This window comes from Pongo pygmaeus, chromosome 6, assembly GCF_028885625.2.
Source record: "Pongo pygmaeus isolate AG05252 chromosome 6, NHGRI_mPonPyg2-v2.0_pri, whole genome shotgun sequence".
NCBI lineage: Eukaryota > Metazoa > Chordata > Mammalia > Primates > Hominidae > Pongo > Pongo pygmaeus.
In genome coordinates, this window is record NC_072379.2 from 138,675,477 (window position 1) to 138,693,047 (window position 17,571).

At 45.6% G+C, this 17,571-nt stretch overlaps 1 protein-coding gene across 5 annotated transcripts in view; it reads right to left on the minus strand.

The window, feature by feature from the left end:
• Nucleotides 1–17,571, minus strand: part of HIPK2 (homeodomain interacting protein kinase 2) — a 220,551-nt gene that overhangs the window by 155,472 nt on the left and 47,508 nt on the right. For all 5 annotated transcript variants that reach the window (XM_054493968.2, XM_054493967.2, XM_054493966.2 and 2 more), the window contains exon 2: nucleotides 3,326–4,409. In XM_054493968.2, coding sequence (XP_054349943.1) covers nucleotides 3,326–4,409 — 1,084 coding nt within the window. The remainder of the gene's footprint in view (nucleotides 1–3,325; nucleotides 4,410–17,571) is intronic.

Consider the following 17,571-nt stretch of genomic DNA (forward strand, 5'->3'; position numbering starts at 1 on the left):
AAGCGTTTTCTTTCTAGGACATGGGCCTTAATGATGGACAATTAAAGAGCTTTTCTTGCCCCCTCTCTTTCCTATAAGAGGCAAAGCCATCAGGAAAATCAACTTGATAAACGTGGCCTAGAGCTGGCTGTCCCACACAGCTGGGATGAACAGAGACAGAGCACTAGAGACTGTCCTCGAAAACTCGGATCGATCTGTATGGTGGCAAACCACTGCAGGGCTCAGACAAGGCCTGAGGGAGAAATAGAACATTGCGCCAACTTAGAAATGAAGCCTCATTTCAGGCAGAAGAGCGGCTGCCTTTCCTGCTGACCGTATTTTTGGAACCAGGGCTGGGCATAGGGAGGCTGACATGAGGGCCTGAAGGTGACCACAGAAAGGAGAAAGAGGCCTTCTTGCTCAGAATTTTAGGCAATGGTGATTTCAGGGGTGAAAAGAGGGTACTATCACAACTAAGCGGAGGGTCCTTCAGAGGGATGTGGGGATACAGGGGCCAGATGTGACTGTGCCTGTCACGAAGTGGGGAGAAGAGGGCTCCTGAGGGCCCAGGAACGGCCAGCAAACCAGCCTACCACACCCACCAGAGGCGTCCAAAAGGCCTGATCTCACCCAGAGGAGGGCAGGAGAGGATCGCTATGAGTCCAGGTGAAGGAGTCAGCCCTCCCCAGCCCTCACGGGCAAACTTTTACTGCTGCCGCAGGCTTCCTGAGCTAGGATCCCCAATTTTGCGACGTGTCTCCTCAGCACTAGGGGCACCCGCACCAGGCAGGAAAGCAAAGAAAAACTGCAGAGTCCAAGGGGATGGGCAGGGAGGGCTCCAGGAAGCATCATGTGGGCACCAGAAGGCAAGATGACAAGGGGGTCTTAAGAATCCCCAATTCAGCTTACTTGATTCGCCAAGTTTTGCTCTAAGGATGTGCTGCCTTTTAAACAGAGTTTGTCGAAGTCTTTTTACAAGTCGCCATGCTAGCTTTTAGTAAATGTTAATAACACTGATATGTGTTCATGATGCAGCAATTCAGATGAACTAAATAAAAGCCCTAGCAGCCAAGTCAGGGGCTGTTCACCCTGAATTCAGGCCAAGAACTAGAAAGAGCCAGCCTTTGGCATGCTGAATTTACCAACCTAAATACGAAGTGGCACAGTGGCCTCCCAGAGCCAGCACAGCACCAGCTAGCCCCCAGTGGGGCTGGTACCCGGGACGGCCACCAGAGCTGGCTTTCAGAGGCCCAGGCACTCTCTACAGAGAACATGTGCTGCCGGTACCAGGCACCCAACCCTCCAGATTCACTCAACCATTGCCCATCCTTTTCCTCTGGAGACAAGGAGGTGCCCAACTTCCTTGGAGGCTCCTGCCCTGGGCTTACTTCTCCCTGCCATTGGCTCTGGGGCCAGCGGGGCAGAGAGTGGATGGCCTAGTCAGGACGAGGGAGTGGAGATGGAATGCAGAGGGAGTGGAGATGGAGTGGAGAGGGAGTGGAGAGGAAGTGGAGGGGCAGCAGTAGACCCGTCTGTCCACACGAGACCTGGTGGTGAAAGCACAGGCCAGTGGAGACCTTTCTGCGCGTAGGAAATGAGCGGGAAAGGAATCCTCAGGGCAGGGCAGAGAAGAGGCTCGCAGAGAGCTGTTCTAACTCAGGAAATGCCTCCTAAAGGAAGAGGGAAGAGACAGAAACAGCATGGGTGGAGAGGCCTCGAAACCTCCTGTGTGAGTCAGGATTAGGATGAAAGGAGACGGGGTGGAAGGTGGGAGGGCATCTGGGGACCCGAGCGGAGGGGCTGTTGCTCTCCCAGGGAAGGAGGGCCTGGTGCCCAGCAGGCTGAGGGAGGGGCTGGGAGGAGACTTGCAACAGCTCTGCCTGCAGCCAGGCTGGGGGCCCGGACAGGGAGCAAGAAGGGGAAGCTGGCCCAGGTCAGCCCCAGGAATGGGTGACAGGTCAGCTGTGTCGACACGGCCCTGGGGCATGTTCCAGCCTTCTCTCTGTGGCCTTGAAAGGCGCGTGGAGAAAGCACACGGGCAAGTGTGGGGCAGGAGGTCTCAGCAGGATGGCCCCCAGGGACCCTGGTCTTCCTGCCTACATGGCACGCTCTTAAATGTGCATCCGTCCCATCTTCTCATGGGAGTTTCAGTTTTGTTTCTTGTGACCTCTATCTCCATTGCACTGTTCGGCACCACCCCAAACACACCCCCAGGCTGGTTCCACAGAGCAGGATCTTGCTTTCCATCCCTGCCGCCTCCCCGCTGTGCACCCACCATGGCCGGCCACGGAGTGACATACCTAAGCCATGTTACAGCCGTGTTACCTCCCAGGCGCCCACGAGGCTGGTGAGAGGATTTCTCCCACTTCATGGGTTAGGAAATGAAGGCATGGACAAATCAGGCAATTAGGAGAGGAAGGACTAGTTTCACTCTGGCCTTTCCTGACTCCAAAGCCAGCACTCCGATCTCAGCTTCATGTCGGCAGCGGTTCCAATCCTGACTGCATACAGGGGTCCCTGAAAAGCTTCCAGATACCCCAGGATGGCAAGGGCCCTGTCTATATCCCTATACCTAGCACTGTGCCTGGCACATGTTAGAAGTGAAATCAAAGCTTGTTGAATGACTGCATGTGTGAGTCCATGACTGAACACACTTCTCTGCCACGGACACTATCATTCCTCCATCATCCTGACCCAAAGCCTGGAGTCACCTCACCACAGGAACCAGCCAGCTGGCCCCAGACTAGTCTCTCCCTTCCTCCAGCCCTTCTGCACGTGGATAGACAAGGAACCTTCTCAGAACATCCCTTTCACCCTGTTACCTTATGTTGTTCAAGGTTTCCAGGGCTTGCTCTGGGTTTGAGGATACAGTTGCAATTCCTTGATCTGATATTTAAGACCCCCAGTGACCTGGTTCCAACCAGGCTTTCACTCACATCTCCCATCACTCACAAACTGTTCTGGCCAGGCGGGTGTCCTTCTTGTCTCCTGTAAATTCCCACTAGTGTGACTGCGGACTGTGGATGGCACATCCCTCTCTCTCCAACACCTGTCTGGATCCTACCCATCCGGGAGGACGGAACTTCTCTGCTCTGCACCCCAGGTCCCAGGGAGCCCTTCCAACGCTGAACACCTGTGCCACAGATCTTACCTGGCTCCGTTCTAATGTGACTTCTAATTGACATCGCAATGTGCACATGTCCTAATTTCCTAAGTACATTAAGATCACTTGAAGGCAGGAACTGTAGACATATAATTTTATCTTACCACAATGACTAAGGTGGCACATTCTCTGTGAGTGCCACTGGGCATTCAGCAGCTCCTGTCTCCTTGTGGACGGTCTTACCTGTAATATCTGGACTGCAAGTAGGTGGAGCACACAGCCTTGGACACGTGGCTGGCTGAACCAAAGTCGATGACCTTGACTCTGTATGGTTGTCTAGATGGATCCACCAGCATGATGTTTTCTGGTTTGAGGTCAGCATGGATAAGACCTAGGCTTTTGAGTTTCATCAGGGCTGTGGCTACCTGCTGGAGAACTGGGCGAATGTATTTGAGGGGCAAGGGGCTAAACTTGTTTTGCTTCAGAAAGTCATAGAGGTTCTGCTCCAACATCTCGAAGACTAAGCACGTGTGGTTCTTGTGCTGGAAGCATTCGTAGGCCCGTACGAAGTTATAGTCATCGGCACTCTCCGTGCTCAACCGGGCCAGGATGCTCACTTCAATCTGACCTTGTCGGGCATAGGACGGGTGGTTCTTCAGGATCTTGATGGCTACAATCTCATTGGTGCCCCGTTTCCAGCACTTGACCACTTGCCCAAACGTCCCTCGGCCCAAGAACTCTAAGACCTCGTAGGTGTTGGTCATGGAGCACAGCACCTCATGCTGCACCAGCTGATAGTCGCCCTCGCTGTTGGAGCCGCTGTTTTTGGAGGTGGCAGTCGACGTGGTGGCAGTGGCGACAGTGGCCCCGCTTGCATTATTCTGAATCATGGGTGGATGCTCCTCGATGATCTGCACGCTGCTTGTGTTCTCGATCTCCTCGCTCTTACGCTTGAGTCCACATTTTTGGTAGGTATCAAGGAGGCTCACAGTGCTTCGACGCATTAGGTTGTGTGGTCCGCCGAGGACCTGCCCGGTGACAGAAGTGCTGCTTGCTGAGGTGACCACGATGTGCCCGGTGCTTCCTGGGAAGATGATGGTCTGCTCGTAAGGTAGGCTCGGGTTTGGGACCGGCAAGGAGGTGCTGACGGTTGTGGTGGCTGGCTGTGACGGGGGGATGTTCTTGCTCTGGCTATACACTTTGCTGTGGGAGCCGTACCCAGTCATGTCCCAGTTGGAACTCGGCTCTATTTTCAGTTTCTTCACGCTACAGAAGGCACTTGATTGAAGGGTGTGAGGGGAGAAAACTTGCACATGTGAGGCCATACCTACAAGGAAAGGAAAACGAAAAGTAAGTATCGGAGTCACCTTGGTACAAGTAAACTCAACAGATCCCCTTCAGTTCTCATCTATGGCTTGGGCCATACAGAATATTTTCTTCCCACTTGAAAACAAGGTTGAAAAAGTGAATCTATTCCACCCAGAAGCACATTCTGGTCACTGAGTTTGTGGAACCAAGTGGTTCCAGGGTGCCACCTGCCACCATTAGGTGCCAGCAACACAGCTGAGAATCAGAAACAGAATTCCAATATCAGGACATAGGTCATCATTTTTTTTATAAACATTACTTGTGACAGAAATGGATTCTTCCTCAGTTCTCCCTGGGTTGCTTTCTACTGAAACTCAGGAGGCTCTGCTAACTGTCACGTACTTCGTTGCCCACATAATCAGCTCAGCCTTGTCCACAGACCCTGTCAGGTTTACTGGTTTGAGGAAACATCTTCCCACACAGGCCCCATCACCAGGCCACTCAGGATCTTCTGGATCCTGGATGAACCCTAATTACCACCTGGCAGCTTAGTCATCGATTCTGTAGGGTTGAGTGGATCAGCAGTGGGTCTGACGTTTTTCATTTCAACAGCATAAAACATTTTATCAGCCTTACTGGTGGGGACTGGATAGCACAATTCGTGGCTCCATTCACTCACGTTTCCTGCTAAATTCATACATCAATACATTTCTCTAGAAAGTACTATTTCTTTTTGTTTTTTTTGTTTGTTTTTGTTTTGAGACCGAGTCTCGCTCTTGTCACCCAGGCTGGAGTGCAATGGCACAATCTCGGCTCACTGCCACCTCTGCCTCCCATTCTCCTGCCTCAGCCTCCAAAGGCTGGGATTATAGGCTCGTGCCACCATGCCCGACTAATTTTTGAATTTTTAGTAGGGATGGGGTTTCACCATGTTGGCCAGCCTGGTGATCCACCCGCCTCAGCCTCCCAAAGTGCTGGGATTACAGACGTGAGCCACCGTGTCTGGCCAGAAGTACTATTATTTCATACCAATATCTCATCCACAATTTAGATAAACTTAGAAACCTATAAGACCATTACTCTGGAACACTTGTACAAATTATGGTGATACTGAAACAAAAATTCATAGAAAATGTATTAAGCAAAAATAATAAGGTGATGAAGAAGGATAACTCCTTAAAGGTTAAAAGAGTAACAAACATTGCCCATCTTCTAAGCCACAATCAACAAACATTTCTCACAGAAGCACAAGGAAGTGCAGCTTCTGCAAGCCCTGTTGGTGGCTGGCTAACCTAGTGTTCCTGTCTCTCTGAGCCCCTGGCATTACCTAGAGTGGTAATCCTTTCCACTCCAACAACCATCACCCTAGTCCACCTTCTCTCTCAGTAGATGACCCAACTTCCACTTTGTCCAGAAGCCTGAGGTCGGCCTTACTTTCCTCCTTTATTTCCTTCTTCATTTCAGAACATTCCTGAATCTATATCATCCTCCATCCTTCATTCCTTCTCTCCAGTCTGAGAGAAAGAGGTGTTGCTCTTTTCCAATACTAAAAAAGTTCCCGATTCTCATGATCAATATTTGTCCCATTTTCTCCTGAACCTGCTTCCACCACTGTTCTTTCTCTTGTAGCTTTCCATTTCTCCCTGTACTTAATTGGATCTAAGTACTTAGTAGGAACTTAATATGGCTGGCCAAACGAATCGGTCACCTCATCTTTTTCTTCTGCCTTCATGTGTGTGCACACACAAACTCCCAACATGGAAGGCAAAAGGAGTAACAGCCACATTCCCCCCTCTTAATTCTTTCCCTCCTCTCACCTGTGATCAATGGTTTATGCTCCCTTTTCTTCAATGCCCACATCTTAATCCATCTCCCCCAACTTGTTAATGCACTATAGGCTCGTGTTCTTGAAGGTAAATGACTTCCTAATTGCCTAATCCAATGGCCTTGTTTCAGCCCGTTCTTCTTAACCTCTGCAACATCTGATACTGCTGACCACGACTTCCTTCTTGATGCTCTTCTCTGGACTTCAGTGAATCTGTAATCTCCCCATCCCGTGTCTGATTACACACTGTGTGCTCAGGTGGTTCCTCTTCCTCCTTTATTTTATTATTATTATTTTTTGAGACAGAGTCTTGCTCTGTCGCCCAGACTGGAGTGCAGTGGTGCTATCTCGGCTCACTGCAACCTCCACCTCCCGAGTAGCTGGGACTACAGGTGTGCACCACCATGCCCAGGTACTTTTTATATTTTTAGTAGAGACGGGGTTTCACGTTGGCCAGGCTGGCCTCAAACTCCTGATCTCAAGTGATCCACTCGCCTCAGCCTCCCAAAGTGCTGGGATTACAGGTGTGAGCCATGGCACCCAGCCCTCTTCCTCCTTTCAAATGTTGGCATTTCCACCGTTTTGACTCTGTTCTCTCTGGCAGCTATCATCCATTCAAGCAGTTTAAGCTGTCACCTCTGTGTAGGTGACCCCCACATGTTTATCACAGGCTGGGCTCTCCCTCAGAGGTTACAGTGATATATTGCTGCCTCCTGCTACAACATCAAAAATGCGCTTCCAAAGCTGAACCCCTTATTTTTTCCTAAAAATCTAGCCATTTCACCCTCTATCCTAACATCTCCATGACTGTTCTAGTCACTTGGCTCCAAAACTATGAACTATGATGGTTCTTCTCTACGTTCATAGACAAGAAGGTGCTAAGCCTTATTAATTTCTCCTTCCTTCAAAACATCTCTTGCATCCAATTCTTTATTTCTGCTGTTGCTGCCACTTCCATAGTGAATGCGTTTATCACTTTCTAGAAGGACTAAAGCAAATCTAGACATCTCATCTACCTGAGCACTCTGTCTCCCTTTAATTTGCCTATATTTGGCTACCAGATTAATCTTCCTAAAACATCTCTAAGCATGCCACTCCCCTCTCCAAACTTCCAGGGGCTCCTTAGTGTCAAGGAGATAAAGCTGAGAACTTGACACATTTATGTGTTGATTCCAACTACCTTGTTAGCTTCAGCTCTACTAACCTTCCTGGGTCCTCAACTTGAAAGAAGCTGGTCTATTCACTGTTTCTAGAATGTCTCTTATACTTCCTACCTTCACACTCTTACACTATTCCTTTACCTGGCATGCCTTTGCTGCTTTTCTCAACTTATCCAAAGACCAGCCAGCTTAGATTCCTTCTCTTTCCAGACCACTCTAACCCAGTGATCATTCCCGACTCACTGTTCCTACAGCACTTAGCATATGTACCATCTGACTTCAGCTCTGACTTCCTAGGGGCAGTTCTGCTAACATCCAGCACCTTCTCGGAGCCCCACCTCCAACCTGGGTCCATGGATCTGCTGGAGGGTGTCCCCTTCTTGCTTCAATCCTGAACTCCGACCTCCACCTACGCACTGTGACTGCACCTCTGTAGGAATCCTCGTGCCTGACAAGACTATTCTGGCTTGCTTATTCAGAATCCATACTTCACCCATTTCTTCCCACTGTTCTTTTTGTTCAAGTCAACATCCCCCTTATTCTAAGTCAAAATCCCCCTTATTCTAGAACAACATAGAATATGGCCATTCCCTATTTATCAGTATCAAGTGAATATCCATATTGTTCTAGATGTTGTAGACAATATAGAAATGACCAATTACTTGGCTTTCAGTAACTTAGCCGCTGAAGAGTCAAAGCAAAACAGCCATTTCCTTCATCCTTTTGTGTCAAGCCTGCTGCTTATTTTTCAGTCTTTAAGTATCTGGAAGAGGGCGGTCAGAGAGGGCAACAGCAGAAATACGCTGTTCATACATAAAGAAGGTGAGGTACTAGTCTCTGTTTTCACTGTTTCAAAAAGATCTTGGTGGAAAGGCTGTCCACAGTGCAGAAGTGGAATTTTACAGAGGGGAAGAGGGTGGCTTATGACTTATTTGTTATTGGGATGACAGCCAAGGGTCATAAAATTGTGGAAATCATCACTGGCTGCCTCTGGTGACAGATGCCCAGGATCAGAGAGGAGGCCTGCATGGCTGGAAACACCCTGCACCACGGCCGGCTGCCTCAGACTCCGGCCTGGCCTGGTGTGGCCCCTGCTGCCCCTTTATGAAGTCTACAGCCGCTATTCCAACGACTAGACCCAACGCCCAGTGCAGACGTGTTACCTTTGTTCTGTAGCAGAGGCCACTATGCTTCAGGCAGCAAAATGCTCAAACAAGATATAGTTAAAGAAAGTCTTTAACAGTAATACTTTTTTAAATCCCTGAAATATCTTCATAAGGAATAAGACACTGCTGGTGGTTTTGTAGCTTAATCTTAATCTTATGGCAACACACTTATTTCCAAATATTTCTCCTTGAGATTATTTCTCTGGAACAAACCTTCCCTATTAGTTTAGCTCTCAGAGAGTCGAGCCTACAACATATTACTTCTCTATTTATTCAGATCCTAAAGTGAGGGACAATAAAGTGGGGGTGCAGAGGGGGACTCAATATTTTTTTTTCACTTGAAAGCAAAAGCTAAATGTCTCCTCTCATTTCTTTCTGTATTCACCTCTGGACTAGTCAAGGCTACTTCCCGCCTCATTTGTCAATATCCTTTTCAGGAAAAACAGAGGCTTAATGCACATTGTCAGTTTGATCCAATGGCAAAATCTCAATTGCTTTTTAAGTTATCTCTGTACTTCCTAGTTGGCTCTTGAAAGAGAAGGCGGATTTTACTCTTTCTAGGTGAGAGACCAGGGAGACTACTGTACTTGGGAGGGCAAGTTTTGAGCCCACGGGGAGCAGTAAGAGGAACCCAGGAGGTCACGGTAGGATAAATCTGCCATAACCGCACCTGCTCCTAGAGGGATGACCTGACCCAGACTTTTCCACAAAAGCCTTAGTGGCCTCCCAAGATAAAACCTGTCAAAATGGCCACATTTTCATTCACTAAAGGACAGGGAGTCACCGTAACCTAGAACTAAAGCTTTTAACAAGTAGCATGCCTATTACCATACCACTCTGTCTCATAAACAGGCCGAAGTCATAAACACTGAACCTCAGATATGCATGGGGTTCTTACATGCTTGTTAATTACACAGACACGAGTTCATGTGGATGCTACAGAAGTGATAAGTAAAAAGCACTGAAGAACAAATTTATTAAAATTTAAAACAACTTCTATTACATAACTATATATAATAAACTCTTCATTGCACATGACAAATGAAAAATAGCACCTATAAAACTGACATTAAAATATATCTTATAGTTAGAAGAATTAAAGTACATTATTTGTAAGACATTATTCCTTATTACCATAAAGCTGACAAAGTCTCTCATGCCAAAACAAATCCAGGTTACCCAGACTTAGGGTGCACTTTGATATGCTAAAGGCAATGAGGGTTCTGACCCTTCTTTTAGTTACTTTATTCAAATTCTCATTTTGCATTTATAAAAAGCATGTATGTAAGTCTGCATTTCAAAATACTATTTTTAAAACATCTGCCTTCTAGCCTTAATTATAGATGCCATTTATGTCTATAAAATGCTAGACTTGACTTCATCTGCTATTCCTCAGGATTCTTAAAACACTTACGAGTCTCCAGGTTTTAAAATCTTGAGTATTAAGTACATACCAGGCTCCAGGACAGATGTTTTATGGACAGGGTAAGCATACGTCCTACTGCCAGTTGGACGTATGCTTACCCTGTTAGGCCAATTCAATTATTCAGAGCACCCTCCCTACTTTCATTCTCACAAAGGTCCTACTTTGAAAACTGGGAAGTCATGTGATGGGTTTAAGCTTCTGTGATAAGTGAAAAAAATCAGACCCGGACCCCAGAGGTCAAACCTAGATCTAATTCTTCTTCTTCTTTTTTTTTTTTTTAGGGACAGGATCTCACTCTCTGTTGCCCAGGTTGGAGTGCAGTGGTGCAATCATAGCTAATTGCAGCCTCGAACTCCTGGGTTCACATGATTCTCCTGCCTCAGCTTCCCAAGTAGCTAGGACTATAAGAGGATAACACCATGCCCGGCTTCAAACCTACGTAATTCTATGCACCTTTTGGTTTCTCTTTGTCTTAATGGTTTAATGAGAAATTCATTTGTCTAGGGCTACAAATAATGTAATAATAAGAATACCTAAAAATCTTCATGATTTCTTGAAGTCTTAACTCACACAGTTACGGCTTTTTTTCTTTTTTCTTTTTTTTTTTGAGACAGAGTTTCGCTCTTGTCACCCAGGCTGGAGTGCAATGGTGCAATTTCGGCTCACCACAACCTCCGCCTCTTGAGTTCAAATGAATCTCCTCCCTCAGCCTCCCAAGTAGCTGGGATTATAGACGTGTGCCACCACGCCCAGCTAATATTTGTATTTTTAGTACAGATGGGGTTTCACCATGTTGGCCAGGCTGGTCTCAAACTCTTGACCTCAGGTGATCCACCTGCCTCGGCCTCCCAAAGTGCTGAGATTATAGGCGTGAGCCACCGCGCCCGGCCAACTCACACAGTTTTTTAAAAAATGACATTTGTTAAGGGACTGGCTCATTTAGTGTATTTTTCCCCCACTATTTACTTAGTTTCTTCATAACTTTATATTTCACAATTAGATGAACTGAAAAGTTGCTTCACATCTGAGTACATTTCCTTTCCATTTCACCACCCCTAAATAAATTATCTACTGGAAGATCAGACTACAAGGATGAGTGAGGGTTCAACTACAATAAAAAAAAAAATTGAATTCAATTTCACTGAATTCTAGCAAAGCTCAAGCCCTGATTCCCAGGGAGGTGATCTCTAAAATAGTGGCACCAATTTTATCGGTATATAATATTTAATTTGGGTTTGGCAGATGTAAAACAGATTACCGCTCAGAATCCAGTTATATTATTCAAGAGAATGGAATCATGAACACCTGATTTTAAGAGGTACTAACTTCCTTACTTCCTAAAATCTTCTGGACACATGCTCTGGCTGAATAATGAGTACTTAATAGATGCTACAGATCTTTTTTTTTTCATAATAAAGAACTCAAAGGAAGGATTAATTCCCATATTTAATGAAATGCCATATCTGTCTAATATAGATTATGAACATAAGACATAATAAAATTATAGAATATGTCAAAGATATATGAATGTTGGAAATATGCATCTAAATGAACATTTTTAAACATCTAGAAAAGGGTTAATCTGTATAACCCTTGAGAACCCTGGATGACATGGTGATCTAATACCTCAGGAGGTCAAAAAGTACTTGGAAAGTTTCCTTCATTGACATACTAAATAATATTCATAAAGTTTTAATAATCCTGCTTATTAAGTTTATATTTCACAAGGAGTATACAGATAATTTCAGGTTAGCCCATTCTAAATGATACATTTCCAAAACAGTGTATACTGAACGTCCCTGGGGCTTTTATACCATTTTCAATCAACATCTGTTTATCCACTAGTTGTGCAATGTTAAATATATAGTATATTCCACCAGAGGACAGCTTAGGATCAACCACAAGCTCTACAGAATTCTTTTGTCAATAATGACAATAACAATACTACTGATTGCAGCACTGGGCATTTGAAAAACAAAAAACACGAAATAAAATCAATCATCAAGTCTGTATTAAGGGTCCTGTACATAAAAAAAGATTAGGGTTGAGCATAACAGGAAACACAAAGACATCTAAGACATCGTCACTGACCTAAAGGAGCTTAGAATCTCATGGGGATTGCCAAGTACAATGCAAATTAAAAAGGACAGCTGGTAATTCTAAGGCAATATAAACAACTTGCCAAAGTAAACACTAGAAGTTTAGAGGCAGGAGTCACTATGTGTTGTGGTCAGGCAAAGTTTCACAGCAGAGCTAAGACTCAAGCTGCAATTAGAGAGATGGGGCAGAAGGCTAGTGCTCTAAATCCTGCAAACAGGGTGTACTTCAGTCCATCAGGAGAGTAAGACTCATGGCGGAGCGGCCAGCACTGCGGTCTCTGTCCTAGGAAGCTCAGGCTCTGCTTGGAGACAACTGAGGTGTGTTTGCATAGTGGCAATACGATAACAAATGCTAAAGCAATAAATAACCACCAGTATGTACTGTGTACACAACTACCTAGTTATACAGAATTGTCATCTTCTGATAACTTCTATCTTCTAGAAGTAATTTCTAAATACTCAGAGAGCTGGGGGGAAGCCCAACCATGAGAGCTGCTCATCTAATTTCTCCTTTCGCCTTCTCTCTCACTGGCTGCCATCTAACACATCAACAAGTGGTAGGTGACTGTCCTGATTGCCTTTGCTCTCTATATGTCAGACTCCAGGTGTTTACTCCATACAACAAAAATACAGCGTTCCCTGTTTTAGAGATGAGTAAATGGAGCTATAATTTGTCCAAAGTCACTTTGCCTCTGCTAGCAGGGCTGGGATTTGAACTGAGGTCTGCCTGACTCCCAAATCCATGCCGCCAGCCAAACTTCTTCATTCTTTAGGTTCTCAGACTAGAATCACCAAACAACGAGATGAGTCCCACACCAGCCAAAGGAAAAATGAAGGCTGATAAGTGAAGGAAGACAGATTGAAACTACAGGACACACCTGACTATACGTCACCTGATAAAATAGTGGATGTCAACAACAATGACCCTAAGTCATCTCTCATTTCTGTATCTTCTGGTTATGACATCTGAGAAATATAACCATAAGAAATGATTAAAATAAAATACATTTACCTATTTAAAGAGGTAACCACTGCTTATCTGATGCATAGGGGGTTAGTGCAGAGAACTGGCCTTGAGTAAGTAGAGCCGGGCTAAGGGACCTTGGGCAGGTGCTCAGCCAATAGGAAGGCTGGTCCAGAGGGGTAAGGGGTAAGGAGGACCTGGACTAAGGAACTGCCTGAGAAAATAGGAAGCAGCAGAAATATAAGACTCTGAGGAGGAGAAAAGGTAAGACATGCTGACAGATGAGATGTGAGAGCAAAGGAAAGAGGGGACTAGAACACATTTGGGGGGCCAGAAGGAGTGGGGCTCCATGAATGAGAAGGAAGATGGGAAGTGGAGTTAAAGTGTTGGGGGAGGGGAGAATGGAATCTGTTTTCAACAAGTTGAATTACGAGCACTAAGGGCATATCTACGTTGAAATGTCCAGTGTTCAGCTATTCATACTGAAACTCTGAGGCAAGAAATTGCTTAATTTACTGAAGTGTCAGGAGCTAATGGTCTTTCCTAATCAGCACCCAGTTCCTACTTGCTAGGTTGCATTGTGAATGACGATCACCCACTTTGGAAAGAGAATGGAAATCAATAGGATGGGCTGAGCCTGCATGGGATTAACTGGAAGGGGAAGACAGCAAGGTGACCGTGAACTAGTTCATGGGTAAGGCCAAAGACAGAGGGACACAGCCAAAAGACCAGAGGACAGAATGAGAAATAGCAAATGGGGAAAAGATCTAAATCAAAGGTTCACGCCCCAAAGGGACTAACAGAATGGTGCTGCTGATGGTAAGAGCACAGGCCAGCTAGAAGAGCTTGGTTTGGGGCAGATTTTATTTTAGGCATTAGTAACAACAAAGAGGAAATGTTCTATATGCAACAAGAAAAAAGCCAGGTTAGGGAATGGGCGCAAGGTCATGGCTGGAGATGTGGACCTGAAGGCTGTCATCAACACCTCGGTGGAAATGGAGTCCCCGTGAGTAAAGCTGTTTCCCAGGAGAAATGCTGTAGAAAGTAGAGCAGATGGCAAATCAAGTAATCCTCGGGGGCAGAGACATTGTCAAATAGCATGAGGAGGACAATATGAGTCACAGGGAAACATCAAGGATGAAATGATGATAAACACAATTAAGGGATTGATCCAGGAGAATGAAAACAGAGAAAGAGCGGCAGAGCCTGGCTGGCAATGAGCCAATAGCCCTCTTTTCCCACAGGGTCAGGAGCAGGGAAAGAAGGGTGGTCTCCTGGGAAGAGAACCAAATGCACCGTGTCATGCCTCCTGCTCTTCCAAGAAATGTGGTTCTCTTAAGAACTTTCAAAATCTTTTATGTCATCTGCCTCGAATCTGCAAATGCTACCATAGGCTGTGTTTCTTTGATTGAGAAAACATCCTTTTCCTAACATTTGCAAATTCTCCACACATCTATCTACCTACTGATTCATTATTTGTCAGAGTTACATGTTCGGACTTAATTCTCTTTCTGCAAGCTGCTAACTTGGCCCCAAATAACTCCTTTTGGTAACTCTGCTATACTGCTTTGAATGAAGCCATCAACCGCTGTGGGTGAGCCAGCCTTGCCCTGCAGTGGGTGAGTACAGACAACCCATAATTGTTTATCTACAGGACATGGTGTCAAGAGCTCATAAGCAATCTGAAAATTCCCAATCCAATCCAGTGCTGAAGCAAACACTGATAAGACACAAACGCTTTTTCAGTTTCTTTCTCCAGGAAACTAATGGGATCAATGAAAAGAAAATAAAACAATTCAAAGAACCCTTTTTGAAACAAGAGTGGCATTGGCTAATTTTTTTTTTTTTTTTTTTTTGAGACAGGGTCTCACTGTCACCCAGGCTGGAGTACAGTGGTGCAATCATAGCTCATTGTAGGCTCAACTTTCTGGGCTCAAGAGATCCTCCCACCTCAGTCTCCCAAGTAGCTGGGATTACAGGTGTGCGCCATCATGCCTGCCTAATTTATTTTTATTTTTTTATAGAGACAGGGTCTCCCTATGTTGTCCAGGCTGGTCTCGAACTCCTGGGCTCAAGCGATCCTCCTGCCTCATGTGCTCAAGGTGCTGGGATTACAGGCATGAGCCACTGTGCCTGGCTGGGTTAAGAACCTTAATTATTTAGAAAAACACAAAACACCACTTTCTAAACACAGCATATGAATCTGCCAGGGTTGGGGTACCAAAGCACCACTGACAGGGCAGCCTAAACAGCAGATGCTGTCTTACAGTTCAAGAAGCTGGAGTCCAAAACCAAAGTGTCAGCAGGGCTGGTTCCTTCCGAGGGCTGGAAGGGAAGGGTCTGTTCTAGGCCTCCCTTCTTGGCTCACTGATGACTGTCTTCTCTGTGTGTCTCTTCACATCATCTTCTCTCTGTGTGTATCTGTGTCCAAATTTCCCTTTTAATAAGGATATCAGTTGTATCGGGTTAGGGCCCACCCTGATGACCTCACTTTAACCTGATTCCTTCTATAACGTCCCTACCTCCAAATAAAGTCACATTCTGAGATATGGAAGGTTAGGAATTTAAGGTATGAATTTGGGAGGGGGGAAACACAATTTAACCCATAACAATAGTTTTAAGGAAACCAAAAGCATTTTACTAAAGTATAATTTTCTCAGGTTAAATAATTACCATATTCCAAAAGAAGTCTCTTTGGTCTTCCCTTCTTGGAGATAAGACATTTCATTTTGTGCTTTCCTACATCTTACCTTAGAGGACCTATAAGTTCATTTTAATTAGTCTAATATCATAGCTGGAAACAAGTAAAAGCATACTGTCTATTTTAAATTAAGCTCTGCATGAGTTGATGTTACGCTTCTGAAAAAGGCCATATAGGAATGTATCTCTCAATCTACTGAGGAGCAACTGTAGTCACTTTGGTATAAAAGAGAATTGGGGCCAGGTGCAGTGGCTCACACCTGTAATTTCAATGTTTTGGGAGGCTGAGGTGGGTGGACTGCTTGAGCCCAGCAGTTCAAGACCAACCTGGGCAACATGGTGAAATCCTGTCTCTACAAAAAACAAAAAAAATTAGCCAGGTGTGGTGGTGCACACCCATAGTCCCATTCGGGAGGCTGAAGTGGGAGGATCACTTGAAGCTGGGAGGTAGAGGTTGCAGCAAGCTGTGATTGCAACACTGCACTCCAGCCTGGGTGACAGAGTAGACCCTGTCTGAGAGAGAGAGAGACAGAGAGAGAGAAAGAGAGAGAGATGGAGAGAGAGAGAGAGAGAATTGGGAGTGGCTTATTAATAACACAAAAACTAGGTTTCCAGTTTTGATTCTGTGTGTGTCTGAGGCAGAACCTAAGTAGGCCCCAAAAGCCACCTCAAGAGTGGCTGGCAGCGGGCGGACAAGTTCAGGCCATCCCTCTTCATGCCCCTCAGCATCGAGGAGGAGCCCTGGCTTGGTTCTTCCTCATGTGCCCTCTCTCACCTGCCATCCACATTGTTCCGTTTTTCAACACTGCATTTTCTTTCCAATGGAGGATCTCAAGAAGACAACCTTTTAAATAAACGTGGTGGGATGAAAAAGGCAAACACCCACAAACTATAAAAGCAAAATCAGCTGTACTTCTGGTTTCAACCCAGAGGAATTCCATTTAAATCCACATTTTTTCAAAGATCTAGAGGGCTGCTCACTTTGTCCCTGAAATGTTCTAAATAAGGACGGTTAAAGTTTCAGCAGTACCAGTTTTCAGGTGTTTGAGTCACAAACCTTTACGAAAGCACCTTCCCTGAATTTTTCAGCCATTTCCTAACATGACATACCAATGTCCCTCCATTCACTACTGGTTCAAAATCCTCACTGACCACCTCAAGAGACAAGTAAACCAGACCTGCAGCAGATACTGAGGAGGCCAGGTGTGTGCCTGGCAATGGAAGGTAAGCCTCAGATGGACTTTTCCTATCCTTTAGAAATGTTTGGTAAAGTCTAAATCAAGACTAAAAATCTGGTAGGCTTTTTCTCTTCTGTGCAAAAGTGAATTTGTTATCCTTAAATGTCTGGTACTATGTTGGTAAAGTAAAATGATGCATTTTACTAACCGAACACCCATCTCCGGCCCAGTCCACAGCTGAGGTGCCTTTTTGAGCTACCTCAGGTTCTACTTCAGAAATGTTTGCCGCACACAGAATCAGAACTGGAAATCTACCCTGTTCTTTCCCATTTTGGTGTTCTTGTTACCACGTCACTGCTAATTTTTTCTTTTCTTTTCTTTTCTTTTTTGGAGACAGAGTCTTGCTCTGTCACCCAGGCTGGAGCGAGTGCAGTGGTGAGATCTCGGCTCACTGCAACCTCCACCTCCCAGGTTCAAGCGATTCTCCTCCCTCAGCCTCCCGAGTAGGGGGGATTACAGGCATGCGCCAACATGCCCGGCTAATTTTTGTATTTTCAGTAGAGATGGGGTTTCACCATGTTGGCCAGGCTGGTCTCAAACTCCTGACCTCTGGTGATCCACCTGCCTCGGCTTCCCAAAGTGCTAGGATTACAGGCATGAGCC